The sequence below is a fragment of the Schistosoma mansoni genome, chromosome 6 (assembly GCF_000237925.1).
Source record: "Schistosoma mansoni strain Puerto Rico chromosome 6, complete genome".
NCBI lineage: Eukaryota > Metazoa > Platyhelminthes > Trematoda > Strigeidida > Schistosomatidae > Schistosoma > Schistosoma mansoni.
In genome coordinates, this window is record NC_031500.1 from 6,014,230 (window position 1) to 6,038,388 (window position 24,159).

The 24,159-nt window shown below is 32.1% G+C and overlaps 1 protein-coding gene and 1 non-coding gene across 2 annotated transcripts; one reads left to right on the plus strand and one right to left on the minus strand.

The window, feature by feature from the left end:
* Positions 1-492: 492 nt before the first annotated feature.
* On the plus strand, positions 493-24,037 carry Smp_141770 (putative glycerol kinase). The gene is made up of 8 exons (XM_018798074.1): positions 493-533; positions 1,254-1,579; positions 7,837-8,004; positions 13,273-13,511; positions 14,557-14,890; positions 18,745-19,171; positions 21,081-21,406; positions 23,828-24,037. Exons 2-8 carry the CDS (start codon positions 1,295-1,297, stop codon positions 23,924-23,926), a joined length of 1,878 nt encoding a protein of 625 aa, XP_018653052.1. The 5' UTR covers positions 493-533; positions 1,254-1,294; the 3' UTR covers positions 23,927-24,037.
* Positions 17,866-17,932, minus strand: Smp_tRNA_00552_Gln_TTG.1.1. The gene has a single exon. It is a non-coding gene (tRNA).
* Positions 24,038-24,159: the final 122 nt, after the last annotated feature.

Consider the following 24,159-nt stretch of genomic DNA (forward strand, 5'->3'; position numbering starts at 1 on the left):
GAATATTCATTAATATAACATAAAGACTTGGTGATCACGTGTTGAGGTGTGTAAATAAAAATAACCAGACATAGATGGTGTAGTAGTGTAAAATTATAACTGTTAAAACAATAATAAATTAATAATGATTATTCTGGTACTCATGGACAGTTAAAACTACAAATACCAATGGCTTAAATACCTAACTAACCTTCCCTGAACTTGTTATATTAGAAACCAACTGTTTCTGTAAGAGAATTTCCGAAAGGAAAATTAACCATTTCTTGATAATATTGCAGTTCAATGAATGTTATTTATATTAATTACGTTATTAAATTTTTTAATAGGTCATTGTATCCTGACAATCCGCAATCAGTTGTTAGTAAAATGTAGAATTTAGGGTTCGGGAGTTCTGTACAAAAATGATTGTAAGAGATTAATTTGTTGTTAGAATTTTATTTCAGTTATTAAAATGTATTGAAAATGTTTATATAATAACATGGTAGAATATTTACAGATGATGACTTACTTTTCTCATTCATTTTTAGACTAAACACAAAAACATGCATTTATATTCGATGCTTAATTTAACGGAGGAAAAGAATTAGTGAGTCAAACATACAAAACACTTAGCCAGTTTCAAATGTTTTATGTTTTCAAATATGTAATCAATAATTACATTTGAAATATGATGTTATTGTTCGTCAGGGACTGTTATCAGCCGAAAAAAATAGTGGGTGTAAATGAATACAAAACTGTTATTTCGTTTTAACTCGAGTTCCATCAGAAGCAAGCAACCACTATTCCTCAATATATCTAAATTTTCAAACAAAAATACGGTTATCTCTTGATCAACATGTAATTAAAAAACTGAAATAGAAACAGATTTTGTGAAGCTGAATAGATTACTATTGAAAAGAACACTAATTAAAAGAACAATACATGACGGTTTTTTTTTGCATAAAACCGGAAAAAGATGAAAGTAAAACAAGGTGCATATGTTATTGTCCACCTCTTTATTATTTGTCAGACGCATTCTTTCTTGAGAGAATTTTAAAGCATTAAAATATATTGTTTTTCATTTCACATTGAAAAATACCCAATAGAATTATAAGAATTCTTGTCAAGTTCCTAATAATATTATAAAGTATATTAGATTCCATATCGTTTGTACTACATTTACTAAAAAAATGTTATTCACTTTTACCTTTTTATTTGTTTCATTATTAATATATACTATAATGTCTAAATGCCCAATTACTTATTTTCCACAGAAGTTGAATTTATTAGTGAAATTATCCACATACTTTACGTAATGGCAACTGATAAATATATTCCCACTGGTATAGATAAAAAGCAGGTTGATAATAATGAAAATGAGAAGTTTATAGCAGCTATTGATCAAGGTACAAGTAGTTCAAGAGTGATTATATTTTCAATCAACAATGGAAGTATAATAGCTATGCATCAAATAAGTGTAACACAAAGTTATCCGTCACCTGGATGGATTGAAATGGATGCTAATCAGATTTATACAACAATTCTAGAATGTTTAAATAAATGCGTGGAACAATTAAAATCAGTAAATAAAAGTACCAAAGTAAGTGTATGTTAGAATTTATATAACTCGTTAATATGCTTCAATCTATTCTATATACGATGTTTAACTAAATTCATTAGTGTGGTTTAAGTGTCTTAGCAGTACATAGAGTTAATTAACTATTAAACTTGATGTTATTGAACATTTGAAGGTATTATATTTTAGGTTTCCGTTAAATAAAATCTCTGTATTTTGTTTTCGTGACAATCTGTGCTAGTATTTAAAAACAACTTGTCATTTGAAGTTGAACTAATACTTGTTGTTAAATACTGTAGCTTAAACTTAGTTTGTGAACTATCGGCATGACTATTGCGTAACAACACTGATAATGTATGTATATGAATCAGTCATAGAATCACGTGAAATGTAATAAAGTATTGTACTTTATAAGCATTGTAGTACTTCGGTCAACTAAATGTGTCTCATTTCATTAACTTAGTAGATTTTATTATTGTTTGAAGATAAATTTAGTTCCATACCGGGGTTAACTGGATTAGCGTTAAAAACCAAAGCTATTTCATCGTTTTGAAACTGATTAGAACAAAACTTTGAATTTACATGAGATCTTACCTAATATCTTTTTCTTGATCTATAAAGTCAACAAAGCTACGGTACACTGAATTGGGACCACAAGTTAAAGGAGCTTACTAGAGCTAAAAAGTGGTCATCAAATGCTAATTCAGTGGTCTAACATAAATCGAGGCTATCGGGATGCCTGAATGTCGTGGGTTTGTACTTTCGGGTAATAATCTTAATTGCGAAGTAGACCTGAATTATTATGTGGCAACTGTTCTGTACTTCGTCTTTTTAAATAGTTCTCCAGCTGGTGTCAGTCCGTGATATAAGCTATCTTCGATGTAATCGAGAATAAGGATATACTCTACTTTTTATAGGTAAAGGGTACAAAATCCAAACCAAAGAAATTCCTATAATAAATTAAGAAATGGGGAAAATGTTAATTCTGCTTTTTTGTTAGCAGTAAATAAACAGTTTGCTTTATAAACGATGACTGATGGCAATATGGTCTATTTGAGTCCATCATTGGTTTGGTGCAGGTGGTCGCCATGTTAGATGATGTCTCTCCTTATGCTTATAAATTAGTGTTTGCTAAAAATAAACAATTGTCTAAGTGTAGTTGCAACAGACGATCACCATTATCTGTTTGCTGAGCCGGAATACTAAAATACCCACCTTAATGTCTTTCTGATTTGTTTAAGCCACCTAATTGGGCATTAAAGTCACCTACTATGAGTACTATGTCTGATTGTTTAGCTTTTTGAAGAAGTTCAGAAAGCTTTCCGTAAAAGTCATCTTCTAATTCATTCGGGCTGCAGTCAGTGGGAACTTAGGCAGAAACGACGAAAAGGCAATGACGTGTGTCCCTATCCTTCTGAGTTCTTACGGAGCCCTTTAGCCGAACAGCACATAGGTGACTGTTAATGGGGATCCATTCTAATAGTGCTTGTTATGCACTCCTACTAAGTGCTATGTATGCACTCGCCAGTCCACGAAAATTCGCCATCATCACCAGATACACGGAGGGTGTATCTCGTCGGCTCTCCATTTTGGCGAGGTGAGGTCAAGTTAGTAACTACACTAGGATCCTGTATGCGTGTTTCGGAGACACGGCATACATCAATCGTACGAGATTCTAGGGTCTAAGTCGAGGAGGCCTATTGGCCGATTTGACATAGAGTGAGTGTGTTGAATACTCCGATGTGTAGTTTAGAGCGAGGTCTCAGGAGACCTGAGACAGTATTTCGCCCACTAGAATCATTGGCCATAGTGACACTTGAGGAAGAAGTTTAGAGTTGATAGTCGAGGTAGGAGGAATAATAGGAGTTGAGGAAGGAGATTGATTATGAATACAGTGATCTTGAGTACTGTTAAAAGTATGAGGACGGTTATCACTTCCCGGTTGCCCACACCGTGAAAGGATTCTTCTAGTGGTACCTGAAAAGGTAATCGGGTTAGAGCTGGACAAAGTGACCTGAGAGTGTGACCGCAGTGCCTAAGGGACAACTGTGTTTGAGGCCGGTCACACGACCCTTTTGTGGGTAATTTTTGTTTTATCTCCGTACTTGTCGGGACCTTATCGCCGGAGACGGATATCCGTGGGATAAGGCGAGGTGTGCATTTTCAGGGTCGACCTTTTCTAGCCCCACTCCTCCTTGTGGGAAGACAGCATCTCTGTTATGCTGGTTGTCTGAAGGAAACACAGTCAGCAGTACGACTTCGTCTTCGGACCTTGGGTTTGCTGCTTTTAGTCTTACCGTTCTTCAACCGACCTGTCTGGCATGGTAGGAACTGGAGAAACGATTGTTCCAGCCAGTATAGCTCGATTTGTTCATTATGATAGGCAAGCCCGAGGTAGCAGCAACGGTCGGGCTGATGGAGAATGCTGGTGAGCGGCCTATGCCCGTCCATGATGGGTAACATGCGTAAGTAAGTAATTGTGCAAAGTAACAACTGGAAACTATGTTTTTCTGTCGACATCCTCAAATCATCAATATATTCACTACATTAAATATAGATAATTTCATAGAAATCATAAACCAATCTAATTTAGACCAACATTGAACACCTGGTTTTCAATGTTGGTCTTAGATAAAAAAAATAGTGATGAATAAACACGAGATAGTTAATGATTGCTAATTAATATATTATCTCTATAATGGATACAGAATAACACTAGTAAATGCTCGGAAACTTGCGTGATGGAAATATTTTATTATTGGATGCCTTATTTGTGTTAATGGGATAGGATGTTATTTCTAGACTTTTTAAATCAGAAATTCCAATCATATGTTATTTATTATGATTTCTATAGAACAAAAAAACAAATTTACCAGTTACGCTTATTCATTTTTTTGGATACGGTCGATAGTCCATCCAGATTTCCACTCTCATGAACACTAGAAAATAAAATGTATGGTTACAATTATATTTTATTATTTTGACATATAAATCACGTGATTATATATAGTGTAAATACCGAATTATAACAATACAATTTGTAATTTATATTATATATATAACTAATACAAACTCACCATAAAAGTGAATAATCGCTTAGCAAGTCAAATAAAAGCTTACAATTGATACTATGATAAAAATGCACTGAACTTACTCATTAAAAGTATGCAATTTAGTTCATCGAAGAATAACTACCCCGCTTTCATATACACCCTTATCTCATATTCTCGGAACAAAATTTATAAAAAATCTACAGAGAAAAATAGATATTGTAGGAATTTATTAGTTCAAGAACTGATTGATTGTGCCGTTTCATCTAACCATATGTTTTATTTTTGTAATAAATTTCATTTCTGTGTGTAGCTATGTGTATTATACATTTTTTTATCGGCTAATTTGCCATACGTTTAGTATGATTGACTGACTGGTTGAAATTAACTGATACGTTTCAAATATCTAGTACTATAATATGTATTTTGTGTTTGTGTGATGTTGATTAACGAAAGCTTATAGAACTGTTTAATATTCTAAAAGTGGTTAACTAGAGGGATTCATTATAAATAGTTAGTGTCTACATTTATCTTTATCAAAACATACTAGTATATAGGCTATTCATCTCAAATTTTTTCTATTTTATAAAGAAAAGTTAGATGTGTTATATATAGTATTTAGAAGAGGTTTTGTGGAGATTTCAGTATTTTCATAGTTGAGATCATGAGTCAATTGAAGCTAGACCTCCATGAAAAACCTGGAAGCACTGGACAGCCGTTTCGTCCTATTGTGAGACTCCTCAGCAGTGCGCATCCAACCAAAGGGCTATTTTCATTAAAATGTAATAAATTTCGAAAAAAAGTTACCAGCAAGAACTATTTCGTTCGAAACACAGGAATTTCAAGTGTTTTTGGGTATCAGTCTTCAAGTCAAAATCCAGATGAATTTAAAGTGACTTTTCAATTGATGAGAGTTTAGCCAAGTAACTAATATTTAAATTAAATCAATTTCTACAAATACCAGTTTCATGCAAATATTTCTTTTTGAAAACCTAAAATGCTCAAAAACATTAATGTTCACAAAATAGCATGAATTTAATTAAATTTCTCTAGAATTTGTCCAAATTTTTGTAGAATTACAGATCTATTTATAGCTTTTATTACCACAAAGCTATTCTATGTTTGGTTGTCTTGTTATTTATTATTAGTAACATCTGTATTATACTAGTTTATAGCCATAATAATGAAGATAGTTGGATAGGAATATTTATTCGTTTAATTTATATTTTTAACTATATGTATATATATAGTTGATATATTATTGATGTGTGTCAAACACTTGAAATGGTTAAACTCCACTGATTACGGACTCACTAAAATTTCTTACATTACTTTTCAAAGTTAGTTATTAATAGACAACAGATGGATTTCTAGTTTAAAAGGTTGTGGAAGTTGATGAATTTCGTAGTTGTATCAAAGTTAATCATGGGCATAAAGGTTATAAAATTCATCAATCTTCAATGACCCATATTTTAGAAAATGTAAACCTTAGTGGAATAAAAGCTATTAAAATGATTTCTCCGTACATTTGAACAGATATATTATTTTATAAAATACTAAGCAATAATAATTACAGTCTGAAGTTGTTATTTTCAATTAAATTAAATTTTATAAATAATTTCTGATTTTATAATGAATTAGTCTAGTAGTAAATTTGTGAATTTCGAAAAGTAAACTATATTATAAAATAGAAATTAACTAATTGAGCTGGTGAAATAATAATAATAACAATAATAATAATAATTATTATTATACACCATAGATGATGATGTTTCTCATGGTAATTGCTATGATGCTTATACTCAACAGTTACCGCCTATAAAATCTATCATAAGGTTTTTTTACAAACGAATTTATTTATTTAAACATATAAATATTGGTACAAAGGGGGAACCAGATATATATGTGCCACAGAAATCTCATTTGATTTATGTGAGGGTTGTGATACTGCCCAGGTGCCCAATATGAAGCAGGTGGTTTTCTTAGGGAGCCACACCCGGAGCCTTTGACCTAAAGGTCTGATCGACAAGGCAGTGGAGTATCATAAGGAGATGCAGTCCCATGGTAGCCGTTGACCAACGATTGATTCATACTCCATTTGTTCCCTCAGGATACTGAAGCTCATGTGCACCATTGGTTTGGAATCAGGGTTTTCCAACTCCCGTAGGTGAACTTTCCGTGTCCACCAACCCGGTTAAAGCGCCGGACATTCGCTTTTCGTCCTCTCACTTTCGTAAACAACACCGGTGTCACGAGAAGGCAATCAGTAGGACTTCCCTAGCAGAGTCTATATACGCGTGGCCATGTGAGAGCATTTTGAGAGGGTGAGCGGACTCTCCAGACTTTCGGCCGTACCAGGGCATTCGAAGGCAAACGAGTACAATAAATTCAACTCATAAAAACAAATAATCACATTTTATTGGTCACATATGTTCACCTACTTGATATTATGTATATATGTTCATCATTGACTAATATTTAAAGGTTGTTTGTTCAATTTTAATTTGTATTTTTTTAAGAAAATGAAAATAGTTTCGTACATAAATTTTCTTTGACAATTAATGGAAATTACTTCATTCATTTTTAATAAAATTTATTTCGTTTTATTATGCTTCATTGTATAGTCTGATAAACATTATAAAACAGCGTACACATTAGAATTGATGAAATTCACTTTGGAATTAATTAAGATAGAATGGTTATTAACATTTCAATATATTATTCAACAAATGAATGTAACTAATATATATCATAAGAGTAGTTTAAGCTATATTATAATATCATGTTATACCATAATTAAATCTGTATTGTTACTATTATTTTCAAAGAAAAATAAAACGTAGTCATTGTACAGTTGTGCCAGCTGGTCTTATGTAGAGTTTCGGGACAGACCAATTTATTCATTCTTCTTAAATCGCTTTTGATCTTGTTAATTATTCTCTTTGCCTCACCTCAATTTGATTCGATTTGACTATATAGTTAAATAGTGATTATAAATGGAATATGTGAATAAGGATGTTTTACACCTGATCAACATTTTCATTAAGAGACAATATATTTCTGGCCAATCCTTTATTGCAGAAAGATATTTTCTATAATGTTTGGTTAATTATATTTCAAAGAAATATTTATAACTCTCTTCCTTGATATTTCAATCAATAAAACACAACACAGAGAAATTTTAAATAACAATGTATAAGACAACAAATTGTTTCTATCATCTATTTTCAGGATATTGTTGGTGTTGGTATTACAAATCAACGTGAAACGACTATTGCATGGAATAGTGAAACAGGTGAACCATTAGCTCCAGCTATTGTTTGGTCTGATGCAAGAACTGCTGATGATGTTAAAAAATTTATACGAATAGCTCCTGGTAATAAATCGAATGCTTTTCAGGTAGACAAATAAAAATTGAACATATTTTAAAATTTTATTTGTTTTAAATAATTTCTTTTACACACCGATTGATGATGAAATCCAAGGTATAACCTTTATCTTGTTCGTAACTCGTCAGTTGTGAATACACTTATACTTCAGTATAGATATTCTCAGAGAGATCTACTTTAAGTATCCATTTAGTTAAACAAGTAATTTTATCTATTAGATTACTAATAAACTACATTGATCAGTTTGTTCTTTTAAACTATCGATATCCTCTTTTTTAAATGATTCTATACTTTTGCCTCGAAATCAAACTTTTTCCATAACGTCTATTCATGTAAACTTTCTAAACTATTATTTAATATTTCCCTAGACTTATAAGACAGTTTAAATGTTGATAAAATAACATCAGGTTGTGATGAACAAATGAGATAACATCACTGACTGATTGATTGAAAATATACTAAAGAAATAGAACATTCATCTATGTATGGACCGACGAATTACTTATCACAACTGAAATGATAAATTAAGAATAAAAAAAATAAACAAATTAACCAGTGACCTTTCATAATTCTCTTCGTTTTCGGTCTGTAATACCGCAGTCTTTTTTGGTATATATGTGAATCCTGTGCATGTTGCTTCAGTATATTACCGTTAAATCATAAGGATTTTAAACGGAAATGGACTGTTGATAACAGTGGAATTCAAAACATGCGTTCCGTTCTATGTGGGACTCGTCAGCTGGATGTGCCTGAATAGCTATTGTAAAACAATGACACTGTCACATATCATCATTGTATTTCATTTGTTTATTTTCTTAAGGAGAACTCTTCAATGTTAGTATCAACAATTGTTTTTCGTTGCCGTGTTACGCACTAGTTTTGCCATCAGCAACGACTTAATTATGTAGACCTACTTGGTGTGTTTAAATGAAATTATAACGAATATATTAAGTGTCATTTCATAGAATACATAAATTCTAGCATCAGTACTTATGAACATGGACTGCAAACAATTTTATTAGTATTTATAGATGAAAATTTAGTGAAACATGGACTATTATAGTTTGCTTTATTTGGTCATAACTTCCAGGGCTTGGTTTTTTCTTTCAACCGATCCATTTTATGTGTGTTGCTAGTAGACTAGTCGTTAATGTTTGCATCTATTACCTAACATTTAGTTCTTCGGCTTGAGTAAGTATATAAATGACCTTCGACCTTTGCTTTGAAGCTTAATTGTCATAAATATTCATGAGCATTATAACGTGTCTGTGAGCTGATATCTCAAATTTTTATTTAGATTATCACGGTCTCTTCTGCACGCTACAGATTAAACTAGATTCTAACTGAATTTGTTTGTTCTACGTTTCCTTTTAAATTATTGTAAGATTTATTTTATGGATTTTTGCTAAAATAAAAAGCTTTTAACTTTAGAGATTATATACTAACATTTATCGTTTGTTAATGTAAGGCTTGTTGTTTGAATAAATGTTGGATCGCTATGAGTTTTCTGACATTTCTTTAACCAAGATGTAAGATCATTTGCATTTCTTTCTTGTTTACATCTTAATTATGTTGATTTCAGTGATTCAGGATAAATTATTCCACGATTAGGTACTTTATGGATATCAGGTACACAAATCAACTGAAGTAGTGATAACAAACTAAAGTGAAGTGCTCAGTCGAGAAGTTTAGCCTAAAATTAACTACCTGAATTTTGTAACATAACGAATATTGCGACGGTTTAAACTGTTGGTGCTATTTTCCGGATTATTATTATTTATATCTTTATTGCATAATTAGTAGATAACTATATCATCCCGTTTCTATATCCCCCTTATTGTAAACTTCCAGTGGACCTACTAACTATCGTTATGCATTTAACTATCCCTTAATTATTGCTAATTGATTGAAAACCGTTTGTTCCACCCTCTACCATATATGGTATGATTGCGCTTAAAGTGTAATTTCTTATTTGGAGTGTTGTGTGGTCCGGTATTTTTAGTATATTATTGTATTGCTTTCTAGTCCTGATCGAAATCGACTACAATAGAAGGCCAATCTGCCTCCTATCACCGCCTTCTGGTTAGCTATAAGGTTAAAAATGGTCTCGAAAGGAGATTAGACGTTAATGCCTTGGTTTTCGTTCTATGTTCATTGCGTAAAGCTCGTGAACTCGGGCACTAGTTGGACTAGCAATATAGTAAGTGATATCGATTAAGAATTCCCAAGTCTTAACAAACTGGTATCGTTTTTCCTCAAAATTCCACTCTGAAACAGTTCACAAATTCTCTGTGTCAAATGAAAGTAAAAACGGTTAATTCAGTGGATATAAATCAGAAATAAGTACGTTAGGTGATAAAACTTCAGAGAGTTTGGTTTTTTATCAGATGTTTAGCCTAAAAGGAAACAAATTAACTAACCATTGCATCCTCTAATCTTTAGCGACGAGAGAACCATATAAAATTACCAAGAATGCTCATAAAAACTGAAATTCAGGTATCAATTAACTTTTTGAGAATATCATTGACGTAAAATAAACTTGATTTGCTTTTGTTGTGGTTGTATAATTACTTGCATAAACATCAAAAGTGTTTCCTTAAAAAAACCTGTAAACAGTCCATTATTCTCACAGACCATTCAATAAATGGCCAAACAATACATTTAAAGTTGTTTTATTAAAACTAGAAATTAATCAAACCCAATCGAGGAATAATGTACATGATCATTGTTGAAACATTTAATCAGACTAAATATCTGTCCAATGCTTCCTGTTTTTTTGGTGATTAAGTAAGCAAAATCAGTCCATCATGTGAAATTTCTAAAAATATATATCATTAAAAAATTTTCGTTGTAAAATATTACGTTTGATTAACAACAGAAATAAAGATAAGTAGTATGTTTAAGTTAATAGTGATTTTATGACATCATGGAAGTCCTACTCATTGCCTTATCGTGGCACCGGTGTTGTTTACGATATTCAGAGGACGAAAATCAAATGTCTGGCTCTTTAACCGGGTTGGTGGACACGGAAAGTTCACCTACGGGAGTTGGAAAACCCTGATTCCAAACCAATGGTGCACATGAGCTTCAGTATCCTGAGGGAACAAATGGAGTATGAATCAATCGTTGGTCAACGGCTACCATGGGACTGCATCTCCTTATGATACTCCACTGCCTTGTCGATCAGACCTTTAGGTCAAAGGCTCCGGGTGTGGCTCCCTAAGAAAACCACCTGCTTCATATTGGGCACCTGGGCAGTATCACAACCCTCACATAAATCGAATGAGATTTCTGTGGCGCATATATATATCTGGTGCGCTTTTGTACCAATATTTATATGTTTAAATAAATAAATAAATCAACTTAATTACTCGAATTATCATAATAGACAAGTAAGTAAAACATGTTTATAAATATAAATAAATTACTATATTTGTAATATCCCAATGAGTAGAAAAATTAGATTTTCTGACGTTTCGTGACTCGGTGTAATTTACTTCTTCAGAGAATAAATAACCAAATTAACATGTTTGAAAATAATTTTTTGATTACTTAATATTCTATTTCTTTTTTTTTACAAAACAATCGTAAATTCACCATATATTTTGAATTCATTCAATCTTTGTTATTCTAAACTTATATCTGTAAAAGTTTTATATAGTTAATTATATTTCAGATTCATTTATGTTATTTAAAGAATAACTTATCAACTTGTTTTTTAAAATCAAATATATGTATGTCAGCAAATAAGTGTAATGTTTTAAAACTATTATTTTGTTAATAATGTGACTTTATAAAAGGCCGTCGACAATTTGTTATGACTAGAAAATAAGAAGGCCGTATGTCAATATATTGTTGTCTTATGTTCGGAATTTTTATCACGTGATTTATCAACTTATCGGAATACAACCTGTCTAACCTTAACACTGTGTCTAATCAATAACGTTCAACCAGTATGAACAGTTTAGCGTCCTTATTGGTCCCTTATCCGCCTAGCCCTTCCAAATGAACCCAGAACACCAATTTCAACCTCAACTATGCGAATCGTTTATTTTCAGTCGCACTCGGTTTACATACCAGACAAACAGACCGCATCACACCATAAAATAGAAAATAATATTTGCACAATATCAAGCCGAATGTAGCTGTGAACGTGGGAGACAGTAATCAATAAACTGAGTATAATTTAGGAACAGTAAATCGTATAATAATAATAATTCATAGGTCAAAATAAAGCTTATAATAAGATGAATATAGATATACACGATCTAATTACTCAATAGTTAAACAATAATAATATATATAAATAATAATCGCCCACTAATAAGTGCCGGAAGTTACCCGTACTCATGTCTTCGCTAGGATATAACAGTTAATATCCTTACTGTGGAATATTGATGAAAGCTAGAATTTGAAAACTGTCTCATTATGATTGGCGGCCTGCTTGAATATCTGGGCTACCTGTTCCTGCCATCTAGATATTTCAACAAGTTATCTGCTTTTGTTTGTTTTCACACATCATTATGTCTATTAATCGTATAACTTATTCAGTCGCGTTTATAAAAAGTTCACGACCGTTTGCTGTATAAGTTACAATAAAGTACAATCAAAGACATCGTGGTGGATGGTAATATGCATTCAGGTGTCGATTCCTGACTTGCTAACATCTAACTGGCGATCACTTAGTATTTTTCGTCAGGATAGATCAGGAAATAAGAAAATGAAACTTGTTAAAATACTTTGTGCTGAGAATCCTATACTGTACCAAAAATAGAATATTGAATAAAGCCATTAATAATCACAATACAAACTTTGGTTATAATTGTTTATTATTGTCTCTAACACTAGAAATGATGGATTTTGCTATTCAAAGAACAAATTCCGATTTTATTTAACTTCATCTTTTAAAAAGTTGAAATATCTTATTCATTGGTTACTTTAAATGATTTCAAAATATCTTTACCTTCAACACAAATAAATATTGTCATGATTGTAGCACTTATGTGTTTCATTTTTCTTGAATGACTCTTCAAGCTGTAAATTGATAATCAAATTAGAAGGTAAATAAGTACAGTGTTGATGTCCACATTTGGACTCAAAACTGTTATCAGTGTGAATGTCAGCAATCGGACGGTGGTGCATCTAACTTATGAGTCTCAGAGTGATCAAAACGTGAGTCTTAGATTTCTGAGTTAACCACAATCTATCTATTCTATAATAATTATTCATTTTGAAAACCTATAGAAATACATGTATATTTTTTCATTTCCTTCTCTAGCTTATTACAGGTTTACCGATACATAGTTATTTCTCAGCTTTAAAAATGAATTGGTTATTAAATAATGTCAAGTCCGTGGCTGAAGCAGATGAAGGAAATAAATTGTTATTTGGTACAGTTGACTCATGGCTGATATGGAAATTAACTAGTCAGATGTGTCATGTTACTGATGTAACGAATGCAAGCCGTACACTACTATTTAATTTGAATACATTAGAGTGGGATCATGATCTGTGCAAGTAAGCGTGAGACACTTTTTACTGTTCATAATGTAGACACTCATTTGAAATGTTAAGCTAAAAAATTACTCTCATTATATTTTTTGACCTGAATACTATGATAGAATAGGTTTTGAACTTGAGGCCTTCGGTCCTAATGTCGAGTAATTTATTCATTACATCCTCAGATTTAGTCTAGCAAATAATAATTATTCAATGTTCATATTAATCGTAAATAATTATTTGACAAATTATATACTTGCACAAATCAGTTCACTTGTACAATAATTAATAGGCCATTAGTTTTCTTGACATTTAATAGCATACTGTTTTGTACCTAGATTGCACATCAACAGGTAATATAGTTGTGATTATATGTATTTTTTTTGGAAGCTTGAATTAAACTAGGTTTCATAGATTGCTACTATACTCACGTATGTGCTTAGGTCTAAAGAGTTATATAGTATCGTATTCTAAGAATTTTACACTATATATATATATATATATATATATATATATATATATATATATATAATTCATAGCGCAGTACACCATTTCAAACCAGTACTCATTGGACATTCTTCTCATCGGTGTGCATCGATAACCCCATTTGGAATTAAATCTAGGACCTTCGGTCTCGCGATGAGCTTTTAGCTTCTAGACAACTGAGCTGGCAATTCCTGAAGTTTTAATACGAAGGCATGATTAGATGATTTCAGCCATATCCGGTGTAAGACAGCTGTCCACAGCAGGCAATCGAGGACAGTTTCAAATCGATTGAAGTTAGAAATATACACCATTGGATACTGGCTCAATGGTCTACAGATTTAAAGCTCACTCTGAGACCGAAGGTCCTGCATTCAGTCCGTGCTAATATCGTGGATACACACCAGTGAGAGGCTATATACTAGGACGAGATGACTGTTCTATGCTTCCTGGTTCCATATCGTTTCTTAAGATCAGTTCTTAATTTAAATATATAAACTTCAGTAGTTTTCATAAAATTCCTTACTTCAGTTGGAAAAAAGTGGTTACACTTACATCTTTTTTGTTCATTTAATTACAGATTTTTTCATATTAATCCGCGTACACTTCCAAAAATAGTAACATCATCTGAATTAATCGGTGTTATTCAAGATTCAAAATGTTTAATGAAAGGCATTACGATTTATGGGATATTAGGTGATCAACAAGCATCACTTGTTGCACAAACATGGGGACTGTCTTGTTCTGTAAATGAAAATAATTTATCAGATTTATCCAAGGTTAAAGTAACGTATGGGACTGGAGCATTTATGCTATGGAATATTGGTTGTCAACCATATTTTTCAGATAAAGGTGTTCTAACCACAATAGCTTATAAAATGGGTTCAAAAGGAAGACCATATTATGCTTTAGAGGTAGGTTCACAATAAGATGATAAGTGGTTATGGTCACCTCAATTATACTAATTTCGCTATTTTATAGAACGGAGGTCGTTAGAAACATTTTTTGGTAAGTGATTATTCGTTAGTAAGTTGTTTTTTATTGGATAGTACAAGTATAAATTCAGTGCATCTCATCCATCCTGATCTGAGATGAAATAAATGGCCAAATTTCGACCATTTTCTTCGAAATAAATATATTTTTAGGATTTTTGCTTATTTTATTGCATGACTGTTTGTGGTCACAATTGTAACATTTATAAACAAACACAAGATGATTGTTTATAAGTTGTGTCATTTGCATAGTTTGAAGTTAATCATCATCCGAAATTCAAATCATGTAGCGAATGAATTAAAACCATGGAGAATTAGACATATGTTTCATTTAGCTACTACATACCTCAGGCATTGTATACCCACGATTATATGCAACATAGAAACCCGAACTTTTAGCTATCTCAATCGATCATCATTCCTAACTTTAACACATATGTTTTCTAGTGCAACCATTAAATAACTAAAGGTATCATTATGGGCGCCGTTGGATGCTGGCTCAGTGTCTAGAGGTTAAGCGCTCGCACGCGAGACTGGTAGGTCCTGGGTTCGAATCTCGCGAGAGCGGGATCGTGGATGCGCACCACTGAGGAGTCCCACAATAGAACGAAACGGCCGTCCAGTGCCTCCAGGTTTTCCATGGTGGTCTAGCTTTAATTAACCCATGATCTCAACCATTAAAAAAATATTTATTTCACAAAATCTACCTACGTTTACTACTATATAGACAAATCTTTCTAGTAGGTGATTGTAGAAGATTAACAAAATCACATAATAATTGGACGAAGATTGTCACTGATTATGGTGTTACCTTTTTTGTCTTTTTGACTATTTGTTTGTTAACTAAGCGGTAAGTTACAGTTACTTAGTTTTGCTTGATTATTACGTAACTGATACTGAACTCGTTAACCAATCAGTTTTAGAGCAACACTAAAAGCCTGAAAGCACTGGACGGCCGGTTTATCCTAGAATGGGACTCGCCAACAGTGTGCATCCACTATCCCACGCGGAAGACCTAAGGTCCTAGGTTTGATCTCGCGTGTGGGGTCGTGGGTACGCATTACTGAGGGCTCTATATTAGGATAAGGCGGGTGCCTACAGCTTTCAGGTTTTCAATGGTGGTCTAATGCTGGTCAGTTTATGATTTCAATAAAGCTCAACAATCCACACAATTTTGTACTATTAGATAAATAATAGTTCGAATTTGTATATTCAGTCATTCAGGCAGGGTTTCTGTTTCGGGAATTTTATTTTTCTGGAATTAGTGGATTTATTTCACAAGAAATCACCTCATCTTCATCTTAGTATTTTTATTAAATAGATAACGGTAAAAAAGCTTTGCATTATATTAACTCCGAATAATAACTACAACAAATGTTTTTTTTCATTACCACTGACACTTGAACAATACTGTTTTCATACTTATTGGTATAATTTAAATCTGAAATCTTTCTGTAAAGGTTTTCATTGTAAAGATATATACAAATGATATTCTTTTTTACGGAAATTCGATTGTTTTTGTATTAAAAACAAAATATGAATTAAATACAGTTGAAAGTAAGATTGCTTGTCTCCAATAATATAGCATACTTACTAAATGGCATGGACCATTTCAAGAATTATGTTGTCGGTAATCACCTACTACACAAAAAGCAATTCTGCTGTTACATTTATGCGCTGTATTGATAAGAACGTGTGATATAGATATCCTAGTTTCTTCTTTTTTTGACCCAGGTATTATGGACTTGAAATGAGTTTTTAAGAAACTCAAATTATTTTAACAAATGTAATATCAAGTTTCCCGAATTGAAATCAACTGATGAAATGAGTTCATTAATATGACAATAATATTAGTAGAAAACGAACTACTTACATCGCACTAAAATTTACTGTTTCACTTATTTTTCGGGATATAACTAGTCATTGTTTATTAGTAATGATGTTTACTGTGAAATGAGTTCGAACAACTGTCAGGTTCTCGGATAATTTCAGCTGTATACCTTTGTTATTGTTTTTATTAAACTAAATACAGGTATTTGAAGTTTGTCATAGACTAGTTGTCCTTGATGTTCTATCCATTGTGGCTTTTAGGTAGGAAGCAACATTACTCAATAACTTATTTGGCCATAGTAAATGCTGATCATTTTCATCATGAATTGGGATTACCTAAATAACTGTTGAAAATAAGAGAGTTATAATCACCTATTTCCTCTAGATTTAAGAACGTTTTAAAAGTGTATACTGACAATCACAAACACAATCTAACCCAGTGTCTTTTGGTATCACTATGAGTAATATATAATTAGGTTACTGAGTGGGGATACAGACATTTCGTTTATCGATCACAGTCATTCTGTAATTATAGTTTAACTATCATTCAATATTATCGATAAGTAATACGTTCAATATCGTGCATATTTTATTCGGCAGGTTATTGGTTATAAACTCAAAGAAGAAATGCTTTTTATATTAAGCACTTATGTAATTAAACATAATTCATTTGTAAAAAAAATAGTTTCCCATCAAATTCATTCGATAATTTCTGTTGAATATATATTCTATGCTTTTGCTTTTTAACAAAATTACATATAAAAACTTTGTTCAATTGACAAACAATGCTTAAGAGTTATATTCTAATTTGTATGGCACTTCAGTTGAGAAGTATTAAAAAATTGGAGTTTCTAAAAGTTATAATAATTGTTGTTCACGTTCGTACGTTTAATGGAGTTACGTTTTCTTAACTGTTTAATTACAAAGATTCGATTTTCATTCTGTGTGACAATAATGGTACTTGGTAAGGAAAGATGGATAGTGACTAGCAGTAGAATCCAGGACGCGCGTCACTTCGTCCTATTTGGGACTCGTCAGCTGGATGTACCTGCATCTCAGAGTTGATGTTCACTCTGGGACTCGAACCCAGTACCTTTCGCTTCAAACGCCATCGCGTTATCCACTCGGCCACTGAGTCCTGATAGCCACTTGCTTGTGCAATGGGGTGAAGTTGAAATTTACTTAGTATTGTTTGTTTGAATCTTCCCATTGATGTTTTTTAGGACTGCAATTGGTCAGTCTCTAATTGGCATATGTGCATACTGTGCGTATTGCCTCGATATAGCTTAAAATAATGGTACTTATTCACCTTTGTTCAAGGCAAGTTCTGATCTTATCTCCAGTGATAAAGAAAACCTTGCAATTAAACTATTTGACTCAATAAAACATAATATTAAAATTTAAAACAGTTAATCATAGTCTCATAATCATTAGGTGCCTACTGTGTTAACTAATTTTAAATAATGATTCATTCAATGTTAAGAATTAGTCACTTACTTTAGGTACTGTATTTCAACTTTAATATTGCTTAGACATGTTAAGTAGCATTGAATCTGCTTCAATGAACGCTCCTTAAATTTATTACTTCGCATAAACCACACTACTTAAAACATTAACAGTGTAAATTCACCGATATTTTGTGTTGCATTTCGAGTGTAGTCTGTTATTTTTTAATACTTTTATTAATGCTTTAGAAAACTTAAAAACAACGTTATGATTAAAATAATAAATGTCTTTTCAAACCTATCAGAACAGAGCTTGATGCAGTACTCTCATTTTTACATCATCAACATCGTTAATTTGAATCATGAGAAACTTGATTTATCGAAAATGCTTTTTGAAATGTATACCATGAATAGGAAATCCCTTTTCTTTATTATCGCTTTCACTACTAATATTGTGTTGAGTGAGTGAAAGTTTTATCTTTTCCTTTCCTACTTAATTAGGGTGCTATATCATTTGCTGGGGCTACAATGAGATGGCTAAAGACTAAACTGGATGCGTTTAAAGATGATGCAGAATGTGAGAAATTGTCTGCTTCAGTATACAGGAAACAAGGATTTAATGAACCAGATCCATGCTATTTGGTTCCAGCATTTAGTGGTCTTTTCTGTCCATGGTGGCAAGAAAGTGCACGTTGTGTTATTTGTGGGATTACAGCGAATGTTGATAAATCTGATCTTATTTATGCTGGCTTAAGATCATCTGTATATCAAACATATGATGTTCTCTTTGTGGCTACTTTAGCTAAAGCTAATAATAAATACCATTCACTAGCTCCATTAATGACATTAAAAAAACCAACTGAAATTATGGTTGATGGTGGAATGTCCAATAGTGACACTCTTATGCAAAGTTTAGCTGACATTTTGAGTAGGTTTGATCATCTTTTATTATCGTTAGTATTATTATTTTACCCAGCATGTCGGTAATAAGTTGATACATCACTTTATTTCAACTCTATATAACCTCAACATTAATATTTGTGTAGGTTTACTCAATCAGAATATCGTAAAACAAGAATTTGGAGGCAATTGAGTTCCAATGAAACGAGTTAAAATTATATGTATATAGTAGTATGTACTAGTTTCATAACATAAGAAATAGTCAATTCACTGACTTTGAGACTGTTACTCTTGCAAATAAATGTGCTAGGAAAATAGTTGCCTGATTAGTTGTCCATCACAGTTAATCAGCAAATCTCATAATCATTGTCAAATAATAATAATAATAACTTTCGAGAAATTTATCTCTCAACCTTTACAATCTACCCCGAATTATTCAAGTAATCATTCGTTTAACCTTATAGAATATTTGCATTGGCAATCAACATACAAATAAAAGCTAGAGAATTAAAGTACATGAATAAATCATTTATCGGAGACAGGATTCAGGTGAACAATCAATCTCAAAGTTATTTATTTTTAATCCTAAGTTCCAATAAAAATAAAATACGTATGTGGTTAAACTAAACTGTGAGTATACTATTTGTAGATATCTATAGAAAAAATAACATTCTCTAATCTTTCACCTTGAAGTGTAAAAGGTTTTGGTAATTGTTTGGATAGCTAATATTCGTTAACTTTTCCTGTTTCCAAGATCCAATCAACGGAAAAAGCACGAACATAACCTTAAGTATTAGAATTTATCCACTTTTAGTAAATAACTGTAATTCAACTACAACATTAAATCCGAATGATATTAAGATAATGATCGGAATATATTATGGTACTGTTCATTTTTGTAAAAAAATAATTCGTATACAAACAATTTTTTTTAATCCTACAGGAAACATTAAGCTTGAACAAGAAACAGTTGAAAACAGAATAATATTTCCAGACGAGAATAGATATACCTAAAAGAAAATGAAAGGATTAATTTCAAGGCTTAATAAAATAATAAGGTTTATTAACATAATTGAAGTCCGTATGGTAATTGAAAGCTCCAAATCCAACTTTCAAATTTTAGACATTTCACTATAATTCTAGTTGTTTACATTTCTGAAGAAACAATTGATCTTTAATTTGTGAACAGTGATATGCAGGTAGCAGAAAAACAAGGAATCTGTTTAAATAATAATTATTCGTAAATCTATACTTGTTGTCAGAGTTGCAAAATATGAATAGACCAGGTTTGTGGATATCATTCAACTCAGAGTGTACATCAAAATCCTGTTTTGACTAGAACAAATAAAAGAGGACATCATTTCCATTTAAAGATGGGACTTTTTCTTCAGTGTGCATACGTAATCCTTCCGGTAATAGGATTTAAAATGAAACCACTCTTCAGTGAACCATGGTTTTTAGTGTATATCTACCCTGAAGCCAATTAGTTTTGTAGACTTCAATGTTTCAAAATAAGTTGTATTATTGTTTCGTTTCTTTATTTCTCATGGTTATTTTCAAGGTAGTAGTGAATATCATTATAATAAGGAAAAAGTACGATTTGGGAAACTTTTTGATTGTTTAAACTTCTATTGAAATGTAAATTGATATGTAATTATCATGCACTTTTATAATAATAATCAAAGAAAGTATAGTAACTTCATTAAACTAGCTAACCGATCAAGTTCAACCTAAATCTAGACAATATCTCTTTCTTATTTGAAGTATACGTTTGATTTTCATGAATTTTACTGGTTAGCAAAACTTATGTTACATTTCATGTATAAAAGTAATTGGTTAACTGATCAACTTAATACTACTGATATAATATATTACGTAATTCTTTATTTCATATTGTTTAGTTATCTCCTCTACTTATTTTATTTTTCATTGAATAGATGTAACTGTTCGACGTCATAATCATTCTGATGTTCTGACTGCATTAGGTGCAGCAATTACTGTGGCATTAGCACTGGATATTGATCCAACTGGGTTATTAAAAATTCGAGAATATTCATCTTATAAATCAGATGATTATCAGTCAACATTTTATTCAAAAATTAGTTCAAATGATCGTGCAGTTAAATTATACGGTTGGCATGAATCAGTTAAACGAAGTTTACACTGGATACCCAATAAATCAATAAATGAATCACAGAATACACTTCTCGATTCATTGGATCTTATTTGTAATGAGGAATGTGAAAATGAGAACAGAATTAAAGTGAATGAAGTTCTGTTTAATGTGTTCATTTATTTCTCTCTCTCTATTCATTATTCTATATCACTTAGTAAGAATATTATTGTCTGTATAGTTAAAGAAGTCGATTCTATTTTCTAATAATCCATTACTCGTATTTTATTCTAAGCGTTTATTTACACGAAAATCTAAAGTCTGTCTCATAAATGCTGATTTTTGTTCTATGTGATGATACACGATAGCGACTGGTATTTCGAGTCATTTTTAATTTCAAAAGTTGAGGTCATGAGTCAATTGAAGCTAGACCGCTATGGAAGACCTGAGCAACCGTTTCGTCCTATTGTGGGACTCCTCAGTAGTACGCATCCACGATCCCGCCTCGCGAGATTCGAACCCAGGGCCTATCAGTCTCGCGCGCGAGCACTTAACCTATAGACCACTGAGCCGGTATCCAACGGTGATCTCAACTATTGAAATTACTATAACATCCACAAAACCCTTCTGATATTGATCATTTTTAGTTATTTCAAAAGTCTATATACCTAACTAAGTCATTTTAATTTGTTGCTATAACTGTTATGATAGATGTCTACAAACTAAGTAACTATTCATGAGTGATATATTTAATCCCGACCGTTGCTGCTACCTTGACGTGGTGATCGGGCTTGCCTATCGTGATGAACCAATTGAGCTATACTGGCTGGAACAATCGTTCCTCAAGGTCCTACCATGCCAGACAGGTTGGTTGAAAAACTGTAAGACTAAAGGCAGCAAACCCAAGCTCCGACGGCGAAGTCGTACTGCTGACTGTACAGAGGTGTGACGGCAGTAAGGTGTTTCCTTCAGACAACCAGCATAACAGCGATGCTGCCTCCCCACAAGGAGGGATGGGGTTGGAAGAGGTCGACCCTAAAAATACACACCTCGCCTCATCCTATAGATATTCGTCTCCGGCGGTAGAGTCACAACAATTATGGAGATAACACAAAAATTACCCACAAAAGAGTCGTGTGACCGGCCTCAAACACAGTTGTCTCTTGGGCACTAAGGTCACACTTTCATGTCACTTTGTCCAGTTCTAAGCCAATTTCCTTTTCAGGTACCACTAGAAGAATCCTTTCACGGTGTGGGCAACCAGGAAGTGATAACCGTCCTCATACTTCTAACAGCACTCAAGATCACTGTATTCATAATCAATCTCCTTCCTCAACTCCTATTATTTCTCCCACCTCGACTATCAACTCTATCAACTCTAATGAATGGTTTATGTAACACAAATACGGTGAGATTACATACACAGCGAAATCAGGGTAGAGAACAATAATAGAAAGAAACTCATGACATTAATTAGTGTCAGAACATTTAGCGAGCTGGGTGTTTCTTTGTCTGCGCTCACTGACTACATTTTAATAGGAAAACTAAAAAAGATCAAATATTTAAAGTATAACAGGAATGGTTAGTTTTCGCATCATTGTGACGTTAAAGTTGCACTCATGATTTTAGGAAGGGATTCGGGTTAAAAACCAATTATTTAAGAATGTAAAAGTGGTTGAAATCTTCTGAGTGCCAGAGATTCTATGAAGAAAAATATAACGTAATGACAGATTAAAAATCTAATCTATGTTTGGTTCAAATACCCGTCTCAAAAATATACTTCGATGTGAAGTAGCACAATTCACCTATCCCATTACTGAATTGGGATTGTCCTGTCGAATAAGTTTAAATTCATTTCGGTACATTTCTTATTATCATGAACTTTACATTTCAATTGCTACTTGTTCGTTTGTGTTGTCACTCACATATAAACTGGTAAATACCTTGGGAGGTGAAGTAAAGATTTGTATGTTTTAAGACTTGTATAATGTAATAGGGTCAGTTCTTTTGGTACAGAAAAATTTGGTTGCTTATTATTTATTTTCAGTAGTTGTTTTCAACCTCTGTTATCAAATTAGACTATCTAGTTCTCTTCTGCAATCAGAAATTGATTAAACACTCTTCGAGAAATAATAGTAAAGTTCACAAGCTGTCTAGCGTATGTTTATATATTCTAATGGATATTCATTTGATATTAATGTTTTAATCGACAGCATCTTCATCAAATATATTTTCAGTGAAGGTATATGAATGAAATTCTTTTTTTGATAACGTATAATGCGTATTATCTTCTCTAATTCAATATATCTGGTTATAATGATAAACACTTACTAGGAATATCGCTTACTTTCGTGTTTAAATAATCATTACTTGTTAAAGCCTTACCATTTTATTCGAGTAATATATCAGCACAAAATAATCCATAACTATTCAATAGTTATAATGATGATCATGAAAGAGAATGACTTTAGCTGGCAAACTGTTTATAGTATTATTACAGCTATTCCTTCTGTTTTTTTTTTCTATTTGTATCCATAATCATATGTTTTCAATTTCTGATTATTATGAAAGAAAAATCAGTGTTCATTGAATTCACAAAAAATATCGTTTGGTCTAACAGCTATTGGTTTATTTTTACTTGGACTGTTCGTTGGTCAAAGAATTAAATGATCTGTTTACTCTATACTTCCACATATATATAGACGATAATTTTAACTTCATTTTAAAACAAACTATCTTATTATTAGTTAATTCATCTATTTAATAAATTATACTTAAGTAATCTTCATGTGGTTTCTTGTATATATTTAGTCATTATATTACTTGTCTGGAAAAAAAATTATACAGTGGAATGTTATAGCATGAAAGAAGGTTTGTGTTTTAAAATTTAGCATCAGTAGGAG